At 37.3% G+C, this 19771-nt stretch overlaps 1 protein-coding gene and 1 pseudogene across 4 annotated transcripts in view; one reads left to right on the plus strand and one right to left on the minus strand.

Moving 5' to 3' along the window:
- LOC149844335 (uncharacterized) overlaps window positions 1-12498 on the plus strand; it is a 171624-nt gene extending 159126 nt beyond the window's left edge. For 2 of the 3 annotated variants that reach the window (XM_090000508.1, XM_090000510.1), the window contains 8 exons: window positions 5349-5391; window positions 5558-5726; window positions 8140-8210; window positions 8325-8418; window positions 10689-10895; window positions 10999-11208; window positions 11639-12031; window positions 12147-12498. In XM_090000508.1, the coding sequence (XP_089856634.1) occupies window positions 5349-5391; window positions 5558-5726; window positions 8140-8210; window positions 8325-8418; window positions 10689-10895; window positions 10999-11208; window positions 11639-12031; window positions 12147-12272 (1313 nt within the window). In that variant the 3' untranslated portion in view covers window positions 12273-12498. The remainder of the gene's footprint in view (window positions 1-5348; window positions 5392-5557; window positions 5727-8139; window positions 8211-8324; window positions 8419-10688; window positions 10896-10998; window positions 11209-11638; window positions 12032-12146) is intronic. The other variant, XM_090000509.1, reaches the window with a different exon arrangement.
- A 560-nt stretch (window positions 12499-13058) lies between these two features.
- The window catches only part of LOC149844336 (ethanolamine-phosphate cytidylyltransferase-like), a 55696-nt pseudogene continuing 48983 nt past the window's right edge, over window positions 13059-19771 (minus strand). The window contains exons 10-13 of the transcript XR_016430966.1: window positions 15051-15162; window positions 14767-14833; window positions 14459-14580; window positions 13059-13784 (exon numbers count right to left, since the gene is read on the minus strand). The product of XR_016430966.1 is annotated as an ethanolamine-phosphate cytidylyltransferase-like (transcript). The remainder of the gene's footprint in view (window positions 13785-14458; window positions 14581-14766; window positions 14834-15050; window positions 15163-19771) is intronic.

The raw sequence follows: 19771 nt of genomic DNA on the forward strand, positions 1-19771 counted from the left end.
ACGAAAAGAGAGGAAGGGGAAGAAGAAAAAGGCTACCTTCTTTAATCATCCGTCGTTTCCACCATTAAGTCCATATTCCTTTTCGATCTACACGTACATGTCTTTTTCTTGTTTCGAATGAGAAAAAGAGCATGGATTTGATTTTTATGCAAGATTTCGGTAAAAATTCATGGCAAAAGAGTAAATTTGGATATTTACTCTAGTACACACAGATTGAGTTTTTCTTTTCTCTTTTTCGGGCTGTATTTCGGAGAGAATGCTTGCATCAATGCATGTGTTGGAATATGTACCTTATTATGTGCCATGGATCCCTAAATCGGGACAGATTTGCCATGCTTAAAGCATGCGCAAATCTGGCCCAGATTTAGCACAGTTAAAAACTTGGAAAGAATATGTATATATTCTGCATTTAGTTAAAATTTCTGTACATATTTGTTCTCATGATAAAACAGAATTTTTAAAAGACCGTTTATTAAGTGTTTGTTCCATGGTAATCTTATTTTCATGAATAACCTAGTATAAAAGTCATTGGATGCATGTATGCGTGCGTGAAGAAAAAGGAAATCTGTATAAGCATGTTGGTTGGTCTATGAATCTGAGCATACTTGAATGTAACCTTACTTATGCATGCATATTTGAGATATAGATTCGTGAATGTATGTATACCTGATTTTTTTTGGACTTATATATATATATGTTCAATGAACCTGTATATGCATATGAATCTGCATAGGCATGAATGCAAAGGGGTATACGTGTGCATATGTGATTGAAAGGTCTGCATATGCACAAGTATGCATACCTAAATGAAAGCTTGCAATGCATGACTGTGAATCAATGTATTTCTTTTATGCATACATGGTCTGAATATGTACGCATACGTGCTATATAAATCTGTTTTTTTTTTTGCACATGTGAATGCTAAAAAAATGTTTTTCTTCACACTTATTATATTTTTTTTTATGCTCGGCTGGACTGGTGCAGCCCCCCCTCCCCCGCCAGGCTTGACTGCATGCTTTTCAAAAAAAAGATGGGCTAACTGCAGTTGGGTGCCTGGCAGCTCAGCTGAGCTAGGCTGGGCAGGCCTCGGCCAGCCAATTGGTTGGCTTGGTGCAGGCCTGGTAGCCCTTGCCAGGCCTCACTTGCAACGTTTAAGAATATATATATATATATATATATAATGTTGTTTTAAAAATGTGTTGGGCTGACGGGCAGCCCAGCCGAACTGGGTTGTGTAGGGGCTGGTAGCTAGTACACAGGCCGACTGGGTTGTGTAGGGGCTGCCAGACCAGCCAACTGCGTCGGTTGGGCTGGAGCCGTCCCCCAGCCAACTGGGTGCTAATGACCTTTGAAAAAATATATATATATATATATATATTCATATTTTCACATGTGGCTGTATGCTTAGTTTATGAATAAGGGTCAACTTAGAATGCATAAATCATCGGTTATGCTCATTTCTATGTGCTTATGGGAATCTGAACAAAAATTCAGTTATGCATTTTAATTTTCAGATTTGGTAATTGAATTAAATCTGGCTTCGTGCATGTAAAAGAATGAGATTTTCACATGTTATTGAAGGTTTAGTTAAATGCACTAAAATTCTAGAATTGATCTTTTATGGGTGTTTAGACTATGCACATGCTAGAAGTCGATATTCACGTGCTCATGTTTGGTTTTCTATGTGTGAACATGAAACTCTAATGCAAGATTATTTTTTTATTTATGTATTGAGCATGTGCGACTCTGGAAAATTATAGTGATGTATATGCATGTTTGCATGAGTGTCTTCATGCTTAATTTGAGATGATACATAAATGAAAGCATGTGTGTGGCATGATTACATAAACACATGCACATGAATAGTGTGGACACATGCACATGAATGTCGTAATTCATGCACATTTTTAGATTGACATATATGGATGTGTATTGGAAAGCATGCTGACACCATTGCACATATGACTTATTATGATTTTTGCATATGATGCATTGATGATCAAAATGGATCATCGTAGGCCTGGTGAGCCTCGAGCTTGGATTGTTTCTTCTTTATTTGTTTTAGTGCATCACAAAAGTCACATCGATATTGTTTCTCTATATTGCATTGTTCTATGTTTTCCACGGACTGTGGTCCCGTGATGAGCCTTACATTTGGACATGCGAACTTGTGATATTAATTTTTGCATGCTGAATTACAAATTAATGAATGAGTACTAATAACAAGATAAAGAAAAAAAAAACAGTGTAATATACGTTCTGAGATATCATGTATTCAGAATGAGACTCTTAGAGTTGCGGTTTTGGAGAACCGTGAGGATACTAAAACTCCGTGTGCATTGTTATTACCCCTGAACCCGATATTAAGGTTCTTCTCATGACCACAGTTTTAGGGAGAATCCGTCACTTTGCCTGAAGGTGGTATATAGACACAATTGTTGTTTTGGTATACCAAGAAAGTGAGACTTGTGGATTTGGATGTCCCTGGTGTCCCGACATTAGTTTTGGATGTCTAATGTTTTGAATGTTGTTTTAGTCGAGGGCTATGTTTGAAACCCAATAATAAAATACAACTTATGTGCTAAGTTACCCTGAGAACCCTACTTGATCTCGAGAATTCTTACCCGTTTGGAGTATCCGCGAGCAATGATAATTAAAAAAATGAACTTAAATTGTGTGCATTTAATAGGGACATGCATATGAAAAAAAAACCATGATAAAAGTTAATAATTTATTCATGTATTGCACTGAAATCATGCATATTCCTGTTATGCATTAGATCATGCATATTTACTTGTTCCCTTAATTGTGATGTAATGGTGAATGCATGATGTTTGTCCCCTAATGCATGTTAAATGTCTTTATTGCTTAATTTGTGGTCTCTATTGTTTATTAAATTGTCTCTCATGCTTAATGATTGTTCTCTATTGCATGAATAATTAATTGAGTTATGAATTTGTTATAATTACATCTCTCTAAAATATTATGTGAATCTTATTTATGTTCATTTTACTTATTTGTTTCATTAGAAGGATTTGTACGCAGGATTCTTTAGATTCTGACACCCTAGTTTTGTATTTTTCGCATCCTCAGATGCCCAGTGAGGCAACTTGCTTTTGAGAGGAGCTACGAGGGGACTATACGACTGTTTGACAAATTCTTTTGGATAGCGTGGCTCTTCTTTTTGCTTTATTTACATTTTTATTTGCTTATGTCTCAGACTCTATGCATTTTAATAAATAAAGTTTGACTTGGTTTGATTTGAAAGATTAGTATAAGATCCTTTGTGGTGGTGGTTGTGTTTAACTGTAAGGGCCCCGGGTTTCTGGGAAGGTTTTCACACTTGTTTAAAAAAAAATTGTCATTTTTTCATGGGTACGAGTTGGGGTCGTTATAGTCACACCGACACTCAGGCGGGTGCGATACTTGGACACAACTTCCTTTGTGTTAGGTTAACCCTAATCAAGTCCATTTTTATCTATATTATATATATATACATAAATGCACACATATAAACATAGTGTTAACTTTAAACTATTAAAAATTATATATATACCCTCCCCGCAACCAAGTTTTTCTAAAGTGCCGCATTCTCACCCGTACCCGCACCTACGTAACATAGAGTGTCATATATATAGCCAACAATCACACATTTCATGAACGAACGAAACATATCGAGATGAATTGCCACTATGTTCGAGAAGAATACTTGAAGGAGACGATTCTGAGTTTCAGATTGTGGACTTCTTTATCAAAACTCTTCCTCTACCAAGATTTTTGTTTCTTCTTAACAAACTTTCAGTGATCTCACTATCTCACTGGAAGTTTGAGGGAAAGTGTTAAAATCTAGTGTATATGATTTTGTATCTAACTGATATACATATATTTATACAATATATATATATATATAAAGGGTATTTTGGTCATTTCATGACTTGTAATAAAATACAGTCCAATAGGGATTGTAGTGCCTTTTTATTTAATTTAATTTTTTTGTTTTTTAAATGTAAGTCAAACTTGACTGTTGGGAGGCAGTCCAACTAGTCGTTGGACTGCTCCCAACGGTCATAAATATGACCGTTGGAGGCAGTCCGACGACTGTTGGACTGCCTCCCTTTCTTGTAAATAGAGCCTCACCACTTCATGTAAAGTTTGATTTTCTAAGCATGTTTGTGGGAAATACAATGATCATTATTTTTATTGAAGTTTGTGGTTTAGATCTCTTTTATGAGATTGTAATCGGTCCATTAGAGACCATATCGTATTTGTGCACTTGTGTAGCCCTTTGTTGGCATTGTGATTGTGCACATCTTGATTCATTTCATCATTTACTTGTGCACACTTTAGTCTTTCATTACAAGCTCATATGAGCACGGGCTGGCCTATTAAGAAAGAAGTTCCCTCTTTTCTACATGAGGTCAAAGTGAGAATTGAATCTATGACCCCATTGTTACATGCACACTTGTATAACCAGTTGACCTGCCTTATGTTTTTTAACACATGAGACACATAAACCGTATTTAAACTATCTAATTCTAAACAAGCCTAGATGAATCATGCCGAGACAAATACCCATTATTTGTACTCGGCTCGATTAGACTATATGAGATGCTCTTAACTGGCTTGCCAAGCTCATTTGATGAGCTCGAACGAGATTTGTACGAGCTAAGCCGGGAACTGCCTGGTCCTTTTACCAGTCCTACTCCTCCCTCCCCACTGGGGATAGTTTCACATTTGGCTTAGGCTTGCGGCAAAGGATGGGCACTCGGTATGAAACTCTAGACCTCCTTCAACTTGAATGCCTTAAGCTGACCCACCTAGAGACGGGTGTATGGAGCCCTTGTGAGCTCCTAGACGAGGTGTTTGCTAACATCATTTTGCAAAGGAGTAAAAGCCTGAGCTACCTCCTCAAGTGCCTGGTCTAGGCCTTTCTTCCAAACAAGCATTACGTGTGTAGATTGACCCAACTTTATCCCAAATTCTGAATTCCTATCCCAACTGCCAGCTTCCAAACAGAGGTTAAATGAAATGAGAAATGGTTTTGAGTTTTGGATGATAGGTTTAGTAAGAAGTCTTTTTTGGGAACTCAAGTCATACGTGTTGAATTGCTAGTTGACACATGACAGTCTGCATGGTTGGGGATGTTACAATATATATATATATATATATATATATATATATATATATATATATATATATATATATATATATATTGATTTATCTTGAAGTGTCACCTTATTCTTTTTATACTGAGTTACCGACTATTTTTGTGTATAGTTCTCTTCTATTTTCTTGATATGATGACTCCTAGTGAAGGTAACCATCATAAGAGTTTGTCAATTATGCAGGTTACTTGAGTGAAACCATCACTGACATTTATAGAATTGTGAGGTATGAAGCCTTTCTGAAATATATTGCTCTATAGAGAGCACTAGATGTTTTCTTTTGATTCAGTTCTTTGTTTGTAATTGACTGTTATTTCCTATTGTTAGTTGATTTTGTCTCTTCAAATTTTTGCCCTTGTTCTTTGTTATTGCCTTTCCCGACATACCTCAAGGGTCAGTAAAACTGGAATGGACTATCTTCATGTGGCAAATACTGGCCATCAGCCACCACTAATTCTGGTAGTAGCCGGTGAAATGACTGCTGAAGATGGAAACAGCAGAGAAAGTAAAGTTGAAGATCTCAAGAGCTTGTCTACATTTAAGTGTGAAGGATTTTCAGAGGTTAGAGTTGTTTTCATTTTGCAAACTCGTCTGCTTAAGGTCTGACTTGCTTGGATTCATGCTTCAAATACTGATTATATATGCTATAGTTAGTAACTCTCACTGGAAGGGATTTATTGATGTGTTTTGTTAATCCTGTATGATCTGATTCATTGACTTAGATATTGATGCACTATTGTATATCTTTCAACAGGAAATGACACCAAAGTTTCAAGTCATAGCACATAGATATAAGATCTGTCACTTAAGAGTCTAGACGATTTTAATCCTTATAGCTGCAATAATTAAAAGATCTTTATCACCAAGGTTCTAGACCTTTTTTTTGTTATTTTTAATCCTTGTAGATACAAATCTCTTGATTGTTGCTGGGGTATGATTGTTATCCTCTAATTTATGGAAGATGTTCAATATTGGTTTTTGTTGCAACCACCCTTTGTTGCTATATCCTTTTCTCCCTTGTAATTCAGTTCCTTTCTGCATTATTTCATGTGTGTGCATTTAGATGATAGCCATATTTGATGTGATTCTCAATGAGGTGACAAAATCTATTATCATTACGAAGATATGTTCATGAAGTTGACATATAGTGTAAGATTTTGCACTCACATGTAAGTTGACAAATAATTTTACTGTTAAAGAGTTGTATGTAATTTTTTCACCCCATATCTGAATCCAACTTAGCCATGGGTATTCTATGTAGGGTACCAAGGGTCGCTATCCTATTTTTCAAGAACATGGGTTTTTTAGGAGGTGATGTAATATTAAGCATTTTCTAAAACCTGAAAATTTTAATTAATGAGAATTTTTCCTTGAATTAATAAGATTTTGATGTGAATGCTTTTATTACGAAAGATTCGTAGGCTTATTATAATTACGTATTATTTATTTATAAAAAGGGGTTAGTATAATACGTTGGATCCTAGGAGTGAACCCTATGTTGGATCATGGATCCAAATGGAGAGGATCCATAATCCATGCATGAGACCACTTGAAGAGTCCAATTTTTTAGAAGAAACTAGTGATTTTTTTTACCATGGATAAAATGGTGATGAGGTAAACCAAGAATTAGGAGGGAGTCACCTAGGGATTGGGATAGAGGGTTAGTTAGGTTTCCAAGTAGGAAACCCAACCTCATCTATTTATAGGGTTGAGTCTTATTCTTTCCCCATTTACCACATTGAGAAAGAGAGCAAGGGAGAAGAGACGTCCAACCTTCTAGCCAGCCATTGTAGAGGTCATTGTTGCCTAGGTAAGCCTTCTACTCCATGATCGGCCATATTGGCTGATCATATTTGTGTTTTGGCTTGTTTTTTTGTATTAGATCTGATGCAAGGTCTGTACCTTGGTCATGGACAATAACCACGTGTGTTGGGAAAGGGATTTACGATATCTTTCGCTTTTCGAAGGTGTCTTAGGAGTGCTACATTATGATTTGAGCTTCGGTTTTGTGTGCGGTGTTTTAATCGAATAAAACCACATTAAGTATGAGATTTTACATTTTTCAGCATGTATGAGGCTCAACATAGGCCAATCAATCATTGAACCTTGTATTTATGGGTTGTGTACAAAGAGTCTAGGTTAGATTAATTTTTCTTTGTAAAAAGGGTTTTGATTCGTAGAAGAAATCAAACTTGTTTTCCTTTGAAAAAAAGCATTGGATTTGGGTTTTATATTTATGTTAGGTGATGGATTTTTGTTATATACATCATGTTTAATGCTTGTATTAATTGTTTTGATGTTGTTCCTGATGTGCACATGGACCTTTATTTTGTTGGATGATTTTCTTGAAGTTATTTCAGAAATCTTGTTTTTATATAAAGATTTCTTCTAAATTTCGTAAAAGAAAAAAAATCTAGATTTTCAGGGTGAGTTTGGAACTTTGGAGTCGTTACAGGTGGGACTTGGGTTTTATATTGTTTAACTAGGGGTGAACATCAAGCATCACAACGGGTGAGAGCATTTAAGGATAACTTCCATTGGTTGGTGCAAGATGCAAGTCCCTTTGCAATATAGTGCTCAATATGGATTAATGTCCCTAATCAATATCCATTGTTAGATGAAGCCTTCCTGTTATGAACAACTGCTCCCATGAAGATACATATGGCAGCCACAAAATTCATTGCAGGCACCTTGATATGCTTTTTGATATTGTGGTTAGTTGTAGCCTCCAAATGTTAACAATAAAGTGGTGCTAGTGAACCAGATAACCTTTAAGCAGCTTGAGTTATGGTCCAAAGTAGCCTCAGTATTGATAATAAACTTTTAGTGCACATGTTTGTCCATTGAAAGTTTCCTCTTGGTCTTTTGTTAAATTTTATGGATGTTGAGAAGGTATATGTTCTTTATTTCATGCTACATTTTTCGCTCTCATTGGCAAATAGCCCCAATTATGAAGTATTTCTTATTTTCCTAGGATGAGGTGAAACTTCACCAAATGCTTTTGGATCTCCGGATGATGCTTGCCAGACAGAATGGAGCAGCTCCGTAAGTTGATGATGCACAAGGAAGTTTGATAAGTATATTGGTTGGCATTTGTGCCTTATAGTTCAAATGGTGTATGGGCAGTTCATTGAAATAGTGACTTTTGCACAATTTCAGTTATGCTATATGCAGTGATCAAACAATTAAAAGACTTGCAAAAGCCAGACCATCTACGAAGGCAAGATTGGCAAACATAGATGGAGTGAATCAGGTATAACTTGATTGCAGTCCATGACTACAAATGGTTTTTATGCTGACAAATTTTCTTTTCTACAATTAAATTTTGTATATCTGATGACTAGGCTATGCACAGATGCTGAACAGCTTTGTACTCACAACCTTACTTGGTAGTAGTTCTTTTTTTCGATGCAGAATTTTACTTTCAACTCAGACCCGTCCATATAGGCTTGACTACCCAATCAACATGCTGGTGTACTGTATCTAGGTGAAGAAATTCTTGTATCCTCAAAGCACAGGATAAAGCTGGCATGTATTACTGTTGGGTGGTAAAACTGTGCCTGCTTCGATTTGTAGACATTGTAGGGTAAAAGGAGCTCATAGATAGAATACATGGGACACAATTTTATCTCAGGTGTTAAATAAGAGGAATGCATAAAATTTATATGTTTAGGATTTAATAGGCATTACAATTCATTTTTTTCAATTTCGTACTTCATGCATGATTTGATCTTTCCATCTCTGTATCTAGAGCAAAGAGTTTATAGAAAACACTCTTTAACAGTCTACATGAGCTTTTTTTTTTTGGTTCATATAGTAGGATGTCTTCCTTGTTTTTGCCTTTTCATTCAAGGGTTATGAAAATCTTCATCAAATGTATGCAGTGGAACAGCTCTGTTAGTTGATGGCAACAATGAACAAATTTGCATATTTCCCATCTGATCCCGGCATTCTCTTACATAACTTAAGAGTACTCAGAAAGTCAGAATTTCTCTGTCGATGAATGCTTTAAGAATTCTTTCTTGGACCTTCCTAAAAGGCTGATGGTCTAGAACTGGTTTGAAACTGTGGTCGGTTTTCCATCTTCTGAGAAATCAATATTTATGTGATCTTCTGAATGGTCATCTATATTGATATATGGTGAGGTTGAAGTTTATCGGTTTGAGTGCAACAGTGTGGAGGGAAGTCATTTCAGTAAAGGTCTTTTTAGGTAAAGGAGAATCTGGTAAACCAAGGAAGAGAGATACTACACAAAACAGTCAGTGGAAAGCAATGATAAGCCACTTAAAGACAAGTAATGTGAAAGAATGTATTCCTGGATTCAAGGCACATCAAGACCTATGGTCTGGTATTCATGTGCCTCCTGAGATGTTTTGAGTGTTTTAAATTCAAGGAGTTAGCTTAGGCTTATTGTACATTTGTTGGAGTTAACCTTGTATCTTTTAGAAACTAAGCATTGCTGCAAGATCTTGCACCAAGCAGAATGTACAGCTATGGCACAATCATATGTTAATGAATTTGGAAAGATCTGCATTATGATTAACCTAGCACCAAGCAGAATGTACAGCTATGACACAAGCATGTGTTGATGAATTTGGAAAGATCTGCATTATAGGTCTAAATAGGTTTTCTGGCTTCCTTTTCACAATTATGACCCTGTAGATGTGTTCGGCATGGTCGATTTGTTTGAAATCCACACCTGGATCATGTTTTCTTGATGAGAAGAAAACAATCTCTTGAGCCTTGAAAACCATATCTGTGCGGTCAAAATAAAAAAAAAAACTGGAAAACACACTCAGCATGTTTGTTTTGCATATTTCATTTTGTAAGTTCCCATCGTTAGTGCATGACAAACATGATCCATAGGCTAGTATTGCTTTTTGGAGATTGTATCAATGTAAGTCGAGTGTACCACACCAAGAGTGTGACAGGTAGGAGAAAAATCACATCTAGAATAGATGTCGAGACAATTCCTCACTCTTGCAGCACATAGCTGAAACCCCCTTGATAGTAAGTTTTCCTGGGTAAGAACCTTATACAGATATACTAACCGCGCAAAGGGCACTGCTCTTGGATAGGAATGCAGCCTCATATAGTTTTCTTTGGGAAGATCACATTTAAAGGGCATAGAAGGGATAAATAACAGGATATTATCGAGAAACAACCTTCAGCAGCACAATTCCAACCTATAGCGTCATCCAAAGTGCTGAGTTCAAACTTTGGTAACAAATTTCAAATGACATGGTAGTTCCACACATTGACATGTCAGCAAATTTAGATTATATTACTTATGTATTGTATTATGGAAATGTACAATGTGTTTTGATGTGTTTATGAAATTACTGAAAGGCTCATGGGGGTGACAATTAATGCATCAAATCATCACGTTTAAAACATTTTATGGGTATAAATTTGTGATGAACTTGATATCCATGAAAGCTGTGGAAGTTTACAACACACACACTACGCCAGAGAGAGAGAGAGAGAGAGAGAGAGAGAGAGACTGATTTTCAATTCCTGCAGAATCTTGTAATGATGTCTGGTCATCATATTCTTCAAAACATCAACCGTATGTCACAAGAATTGAACCTCCCTTTGGATGGAGCAGCACCAATACACACAGTTACTGATGAGAAAGCACATACAAACTCCCAAAGAAGATTAACACATGCTAAGTTGGATGCATGGAAGATGTGGAAAGAGGACGGCCTTTCATTTAAAGAAATTGCGGTATGCCACTTTGAGCAATTCTTTTAACTTGGCTTTTTTTTTTTGTTGTTGCTTTCCCTTGGCTTGCATAACCATGAAACTTATAAGTGAATGTGTGCTGTAGAACTTGCCTGATAGACCAGCTCCTATAAAACAAGAGACTGTTGTGGAGTACATACTAGAAGCTGCAAGAGAGGGATGTGCAGTCGACTGGGTTAGATTTTGTGAAGAAATTGGATTAACCAAAGAGATCACTATAGATATTGAAGGTGCGATTGAAAAAGTTGGTTCAAGGGAAAAGCTGAAGCCAATAAAAAATGAGTTACTTGACAGTGTGAGTTATCTGTTCTTTTTGTGATTAGAATCTGGAAAGATGATAGTGACCAACCTGGTTTTATCATGGAAAATTTCTTCAATACATCAATAATAGTTGAGACACAAAGCTCTGCTTTGGAAGCCGATTTTTTTGGGGGGATAGGGCGGATGCATAAAATAGTGAAATAAATGGATACTACTCGGTTACCTTCTCTAGTAGGGATTTGGATTCTCTCGTCCTAAATTACAAGGACCAAACTCTTGTGAAATAGGTGGAGATTTCAGCAAATCAGCACCACTCCCCTCTCAAAGAGGGCTACAGTGAGAAAAAACCCTCCTGTGCCCTGCTCCCAAGTAGAGAACAACTAAAGCTATTTTATCCTTTGTCACTTGTGACCCACCATGCAATGCTTTTGTTCAAACTAACTTTGCTTGAAATTCTTTTGCAGGTTAGTTACACACAAATCAAGACATACTTGTTGCTTCTTGATCTTGGGTTGTCGGTGAGTGAATTTTTCAGGTCACAAGCTTCAAATGTGGTTCCGGTTTCTGCTGATGAAGCAAAACAATCTACCAAGGATGTACTATTGTTCGTAGGGGAAGAACAAAGTTCGGTAACAGGCACTGATAATATTCATATGGATGCAAATCATGGGGAAAGTTCTGTTCCTGTTAGTGAGATAAAGCTTGTGCAATGTAAAAAGCAAGCCCGAGATGCTGATTCTCAGAGAAGTGAAGTGCCGAAAAAGATCCGGCATAGAGGCAAGGGATTCCAGGGAAGCATTCACGCACCAGAGGTGACAGCAAACACAGTACTGGAGTGGCTAGGAAGCTGTAAAGAAGTAAGCATTGTTGCCACTGGAGATCATTGTTTAACTTGACTGGTGGTATGTATGGTATTTGTTGTGAATTAGACACTAATGGTGGCATAAATCTTTTACTGTTTTTCATGTGCAGGCATCTTTACCTGACATTGTTGATCATTTCAAGGGATCTACGGAGGAATCCGTCATTGATCTTTTGGATCGTCTTGAGAGTGAGTTTCTGATTTTTAAGAAGAATGAGTTGTACAAAGTTATGTAGTCCCAGGTTATTGCGAGTTGGTACCAAGTAACATGATCCAGGCTACTGGAGATTTCAGTATCCAGCATCTTAAGTCTCTTGAGATGTATATATGCTTTTGCAGATGATGATACGACTTAAAGTTACAATCCTCCAGAGGAACTGATCCTTGTAGAGGATCAGTTGCGTTTGTTACCGCAGACTGAGCGGCTTTTGAACTGAAGCAGCAGCATGTAAATGATGCATATTACCATGCGGTTGTTTTCTCTTCTACCCCATTGGTTGCCTTCAGTGTCTGCTCAACTCTCTTTTCTCCCTTAATTTTGAACTCACGTAGCTCGAACATGCCAAATCAATATGAACATCCTTGAACCCCTCTACATCAATAGCGATCGCGTTTGTTACCGCAGACTGAGCGGCTTTTGAACTGAAGCAGCAGCATGTAAATGATGCATATTACCATGCGGTTGTTTTCTCTTCTACCCCATTGGTTGCCTTCAGTGTCTGCTCAACTCTCTTTTCTCCCTTAATTTTGAACTCACGTAGCTCGAACATGCCAAATCAATATGAACATCCTTGAACCCCTCTACATCAATAGCGATTTAACAAAGCATCGAGGGAGAGTAATTACAAGTTGACAAGGTCCCATTTGCAGGAAAACCAGATCCGCTACCCTGGCATTATTTAATGATCACATCCACCAAAATAATTACATAATTGAAAATTATGATAAATAATACCGTAGTTACTCAGGAGGAGCAGTATTTCAAGCTCGCGTTGCTTATTTTAATAACAATTCTTCAAAATATATGTTCCATGAGCTGATTTGGAAAAGGTATATTTATAGTGTGAATACCAAGCTTAAGAGTGCAGGTTGCCTCGACACAATTAATGTCCAGAATAACTATGTACAAGAATTTCATTTACTGTAGCGTTCGCTAATCTAATTTGGCAACCAAGTAACGCACCATCGATCAGCCCGACAGAAAAGACCCAAGGTTCTCAAAACTGACCAAATGTTAGCCAGGATGCCGTGACCATCCCTCCAAGAACAAGGATTAGATAATATCTGATCCATATGATGCACAAATATTGTTTTTTCTTGCTGAAACTTAAATTCCCTTGAAGGTCGATTCCCATATCCACTAAAACACGAAGACTCGTTCAGATGAGGATCCATAACTGCTCTAAAACTCATGCACAAAGGTTCAAGGAAAAAAATTATGGTTATGGTGCTATACTTATCTATAGTCCATCACAGGCAAGCAATGCTAGTATAGAGAGATAACCGTTAACCGGGAAACCTGCAGTAAGTCTGTAAAGCATCTTAAAAGTTCTAGGACAGCCTGCCAGACTCAGCTCCCATAGATCACGTTGACTGACAAGCCCCCCTCCAGATAAGGAAGACGCAAAGGGACCCAACTGCCACAAAAAAGATGACCTCCAATGAGTTTGCTAAAGTTAGTCCCCACCAACATAGGTCTTTTCATCATAATACCACTTCTCACTTTCTGATTTTTTCTCATTCCGCTTCTGCACATACCAGTTAAGTATAAGCACTGTTAGCAGGAACTAAATTGCCAGCTTCAATTTTCAAAGAATGTGAAGGAAATACAACAAATAGTTCACATTCATAGCAAGAAAAGAAAACCACACTATCACAAGCATCTAGACTACAATACGATGCAAGAAGTCAAAGTAACCTGACTCCATGCTTCAGGTTTCGAAGGACATAGTTGCTTACAAAGGTACTCCATCCCAGCTTGAAGTTTTCTAAAGCAAACATATCAAATTGTCACCAGGACACTTTCAAATGTACAGCTAACATCTTCTAAAAGCTAGTTAGGAAACTTGTCTAAGGACTTCACTCTAGCTATGTATCACGCTTCAGTTTACACTTGCACAAGGCATCTCAAGGCCATTAGGAGATTGAGTTTTGAAAAAAAAACTTGGCAGTTTCTTCTTAATATTTTCTCAGTTACAGTTAGTTATGTTGATAGAGTGAAAAAGAAATTACATGTTCTTTGTACCAGCATTTTATCATTGCACCAAGCAATGGCCCTCAATTCCATTATTGCTAATATTATTTGCTATCATAAACTCATGATGCAAAACAAGATCTAGTTTGAACACAAATGCGGAACTAATCTTGTCTTACATGGAATTCATATTAAAATGGCAACAAAAGGTGAAAGCAAAAGGAAAACCTGATAGGCCTCATGATTGGCAACAATCCTTTTGAAGATTGTAGTAGTTGTGATATCCAAAGGGCTTTCAAATTGCATGAAGATACCATGCTCATTGGGACAGCATATGGATTACAGTTTCCCTGCTTATGATTCTATCATATCAGCCAGAGAAAAGATCATATCAGCACTTGTCAGCACATCCTTGCTGCGGCATTTATTGACAATTAAGTGGAATGTGATGAAAGAGGATGCTCTAACAAACTTAATGATGGTAGTACTAGTAACTTTACTTCAATTAACCAAAAGAATAAACAAAAATTTACAACTGTCCTGATAATCAATGTTCTCAGCAACTGTCCCATGCACAATGAAGGAGATGTTAAATGTAGTGATCTGCAGCAGTAAAAAAAAAAATATAAAGCAAAACATGAATTTTCATAAACAAAATAAAGTCCTTGTGTATTTGACAAACCCACTATGGCAACACATATAGGAAAGGTTTTGAAATAGAAAAATAATATGCAAAGAAAGTAAAATTCAATCAAGAAACTAGAAAGGCAATTTGGAAAAGAAGGCCAAAAGGAAAAAAAATAGTTAAATAGGGACAAACCATAGCTTTTGACACTACCCAAGGAGCACCAATTATCACCTCATCAACATATCTAACACTTAAGCTTCTTTCATGCAGAGTCATGATTGGGCGATGTGCACCTCTATTAGTGCTGCAATAATCACCAAGGAAACAAGGGCAAGAAGTTAATTGACAAAAAACAGTTTCTTACAGAAGAACACATTTATTTAGTCCATAGCCAATTAGCCATCGATCCATCAATCAGATCATAAGGAGTAGTACTTGGCTCCAGTACTGCCCATCTACATATTTGGGTAAGAGAAAAACTCCCACATTCCAGAAACTAACTTCTGCCCTTCAGCAACAATGGCCAAGGGAATACATGAGGCAATTCTTCATTTTGACACTTGCCCAGTAAAATGGGCTAGCAATATCCACTTTGTAGCAGTTACAAGTCTAATGTGCAAGCATGAAGCTCCTAATGGCTGAAAAAGAGGGAAATCAAGCGACCAACAGTTGGTTCAAGCAGCGGAATGGCATTCAAGAATTCAACATGAAGAAGATTATGCTTCAAGCTTGGGTTAAGCTTGAATTCGGTTTAAGAGACCATGTTTAAGCTTGGGCCAATGGCATTTAAGCCAGCTGACCCTTTTGTTCCTTTTTTTTCCAGTACTGATAGCAAAGAAAGGAGGAAGAAGAGAAATGAAAATTGAACTAGTAACTATGTTGGACACTGACACAGGTGTCGGTGTGGGACATGGGAAGAAGTGTCAGACACGACAAATCTTAAAATCTAGACACTTGGACATGGCTATATATATATATATATATATATATATATATATATATATATATATATATATATATATATATATATATATATATATAAAGGTAAATATTGGCTACTAATGAAGGTAAGGAACTAATGAGTAGAAATCACTATTTTCATAAAAAAATCTAATTTTTTGTAGATCAAATGTTACGGATGCGATCTACATGGTTTGTTTAGTAGGAAACTTGTTTTGAATCATGTGATTATGACAAGTAATTAGGTTTTTAAATGAGTCAAAAAATCAATGGCCCACAATGTGCCAAAATTTCATAACTCAAAAGATCACATTTTTACATCAAAAAAGCACGATCCAAGGCTTGATCCTTAGCAAACAAACGATGCTAAACACATCTATGTGGTTAGATTGAGTCTATACAACTCACACCTATGATTTCCAGATCATTAGTTCCTTACCTTCATTAGTAGCAAATATTTTCCCATATATACATATATGTGTGTGTGTGTGTGAGAGAGAGAGAGAGAGCGAGATTTAAAGAATTATGCAAACAAAACCATAAAATAGAAAATGCATATTCCTTTCTCATTTGCAATCTGATCCTTAATGATTTACACAAATGTCAATGATGTAATATGAACATATAAGATTTTAAGTACAAAAAAGTCAAAACAAATCATCAAGACTAATGGGAGCGTCAGATGCTCGTTGCTGGCATGATGGATACTTCCCAGATAAGTATCTTCCAAATCTAAAATACTTGACACTTGTTTAACAAGTGTCCACAAAGCTGGACACCTGTGTTTATGACACCGAACACTAGACATGGGTATGACACTTACTGGACACAGCGTGTCGAGACACCTTTTGAGATGTTGGACACTCAACACGCGTGTCCAAATTTTTGGACACTCCTAACTTTAAAAACGGAGTGTCTGTCGTGTCCAGGAGTGTCAGTGTCGGAAAGTGTCTGACACCGACCACTTTAGCCTAGGTCAAGTGTCCATGTAACATAGACTAAAAACCAGTCACAATCACACACACAAGGATACCACATCTTTAGAACAAATTTTTATGTTATTTCTTCATATTCAATAACTATTATTCTAAAGTATTATAGTTCTCGAAGGAGCTTAATTGAGCCGAGCCTATCTAAGCACATCTAAGCTGAAACACAGCTCATTTATTAGACTAGCTCAAAATCGGGCCCAAAAAGAACTCATTTATTACTTGAAAAGTTGAGTCAAACCCACACTATAACCATGTTGCTTTCTGCCTTACCCCTAAGACACATTAACTCCTCATCCCAATAGGTACTTATGATTGGGCAAAAACTAGGGCTGTCAAAGTGTCAGGTAGACCCAATTCTGACCTGATAGGATCCAATAGGGTTCAGTCAATTAGCAAATCAGCCCGGATGCAAGGATCCAAGTACTACATAGACCTTGGTCTGGTTTAGAAACTTCCACACCAGACCTGGGTCTAACCCAAGTCTCAATTAGGATCTGCTGTATTTCAACGCAAAAGACCTACAAGATTAAAAACTTGACCCATTCTAGTTTGCGCTTTCTGTAATTGGGCCAAGTCTTGTGCCCGAGATAGCTCCAGTCAGACCCAGATATATACACAGTACAAGCACCTTAAAGTCAGACCTGCACAGGTCCGGTGCAAGTCCAACTGGTTGACAGCCCTAGGGAAAACATTTCACAAATCGCCTTTATAGGTTTTGTATTTATTCGCCAAATACTAGGAAATGTCTAAAATCTTCCACTGGTCCAAGTTGGGAGAAATATTATTTAGTCCCCTACTTCAAGGCATCTTATAAGGGATGAAGATGCCAAGAAAATTTCCAATGAAAGAATACCCTTGAGTTGCTTATTAGACAGTGTAGTATACGTGTTTTGTATTTACAGTTTGGATCCGGATCCGGATCCGGATCCGGATCCAAACTACTTGTATGTACCATGTCCACAACATAATGGCATACTTGTAAATAACCCCAGCTTATCAGAGTTATTGTGAAGGCTATGTATTAGGGCTTTTGCCTATATATTAATGAAATAGGTCACGGTTTCTAACAATGAGAAATCATGACTCATTGCAGCCTCTCTCTCTTCTCTTAATTTCTCGTTCGCAGGCTCTGGAGAAAACTTACATGGTATCAGAGCACGTCTGATCCAAGGGCTGAAATTCTTCTACACAGGTACGTCCATACAAGATCTTCCTTCCTCTCTTTCCTTATTCGGTGTGGCTGCTGCAATACGATCACAAGCCCATATCTTCCTTCAATCTGTTCCTCTACTGGAATACGAGCCCCAGGTACATCTTCCATCTTCAGATCTTCCTTCAATCTATTCCTCTGCTGGAATACGAGCCCCAGGTACTTCTTCCTTCAAAACTGTTCCTCCGTCTTCACATCTCTTTACATCAAATTTGATTGCTGAAACTGATTTGGGTTTGGGCCAAATCAATTTTCACGATATTTTTTTAGCCCCAGGTACTTCTTCCTTGAATCTGTTCCTCCATCTTCACATCTCTTTACATCAAGTTTGATTGCTGAAACTGATTTGGGTTTGGGCCAAATCAATTTTCACGATATTTTTGCCCATCGAATCAGTAGATCTCTTGAACTGATTTGGATTTGTACCAAATCAGCTTTTTCGATTTCTTTGCTTTCACGATATCTTTTGGGGTTTTATCGGTTGCTCCAGATCTGTACATCAGATTTGTCTCTCCCCTTTCCATTCAATTTCACATATTTGGGTTTTATCGGCTGCTGATAGATCTGTACATCAGCGATATTCCTTTTATTTCTGCTTTATTATTGCTGTGTGCAATTTTTATATATTTTTCAAAAAAAAAAGGAAGGAAAAGTCTTAGCTTCTTTTATCAAATCAGATTAGACCTGATAATTCGGGTATCAGTTCTGATAATCAGATTCACGCTAAATTCTCAACTCTCTACTGTTTAAAAAAAAAAATTGTTGCATTTATATACTGATTGCACACGCCAATAATATTTTTTTTCTTGTTCTAAGTCATGGATTCTTCTTCTTCTCAAACTTTTCTCTTATCCAACTTTCTTGGCCAACTCATTTCTGAAAAACTTACCAATTCCAATTTCTTGATCTGGAAGAGACAAATTCTTCCATTCATTAAAAGTCAAGGTTTTTCTGGACATTTAAATGGATCAATTTCAGCCCCTCCAGAATTTATCATACAAGAAACTAAGGATGGAAACGAGGCTGATTCTATACAACGAATACCAAATCCCCAATATGAAAATTGGATGAAGCGTGATCAAGCTGCAGTTGCTTTCTTTATCTCCACTATCTCTCAAGAAGTATTGGTGGGAATTCCAGATGAATGCTCAGCAAAAGAATTATGGGACCGGCTAGTGAAGACATATTCTCAGATTTCAGAGGCTAGAATTTCCTTTCTTCAGCATGAATTTCAACTCCTCACTAAGGGTTCCATGTCTGTCATGGAATACTTGAACAAAGTCAAGAACATAAGCGATCAACTAGCTGTTGTCGGGTATGAAGTGACAGACAAAGATAAAGTCAGGCAAGCCTTAAATGGATTAGGATCGGAATTCCATGTTCTTTCGACCTCATTGTTATGTCTACCCAGCTTACCATCGTTTGAAGACTTGCAAGCGAAACTCCTTCAATATGAGATGACCTTAAAGGGGATGTCACATGACATTGGTGGACAGGTTCTTGCTACTAGTGTTTCCTTTGGCCAGGGACGCGGTGATAGTCATTTTGGTGCAGGCAGAGGACGAGGACGAAGTACTCCAGGGGGGCGTGGGTTACTACCCACCCCGAATGCCTCTCCTTATAATCTGAAAAACGTGCCCACCTGTTATCTCTGTAACAAGCGAGGTCACGTCAAAGCCAACTGTTGGCACAATCCACAGAACAAAGGAAAGTTCCAAAAGGGTGAGAGCTCGTCAAGACGAAAGGAGAAC

The sequence above is a fragment of the Nuphar pumila genome, chromosome 3 (genome assembly GCF_984573655.1).
Source record: "Nuphar pumila chromosome 3, dmNupPumi1.hap1.1, whole genome shotgun sequence".
Taxonomy (NCBI): Eukaryota; Viridiplantae; Streptophyta; class Magnoliopsida; order Nymphaeales; family Nymphaeaceae; genus Nuphar; species Nuphar pumila.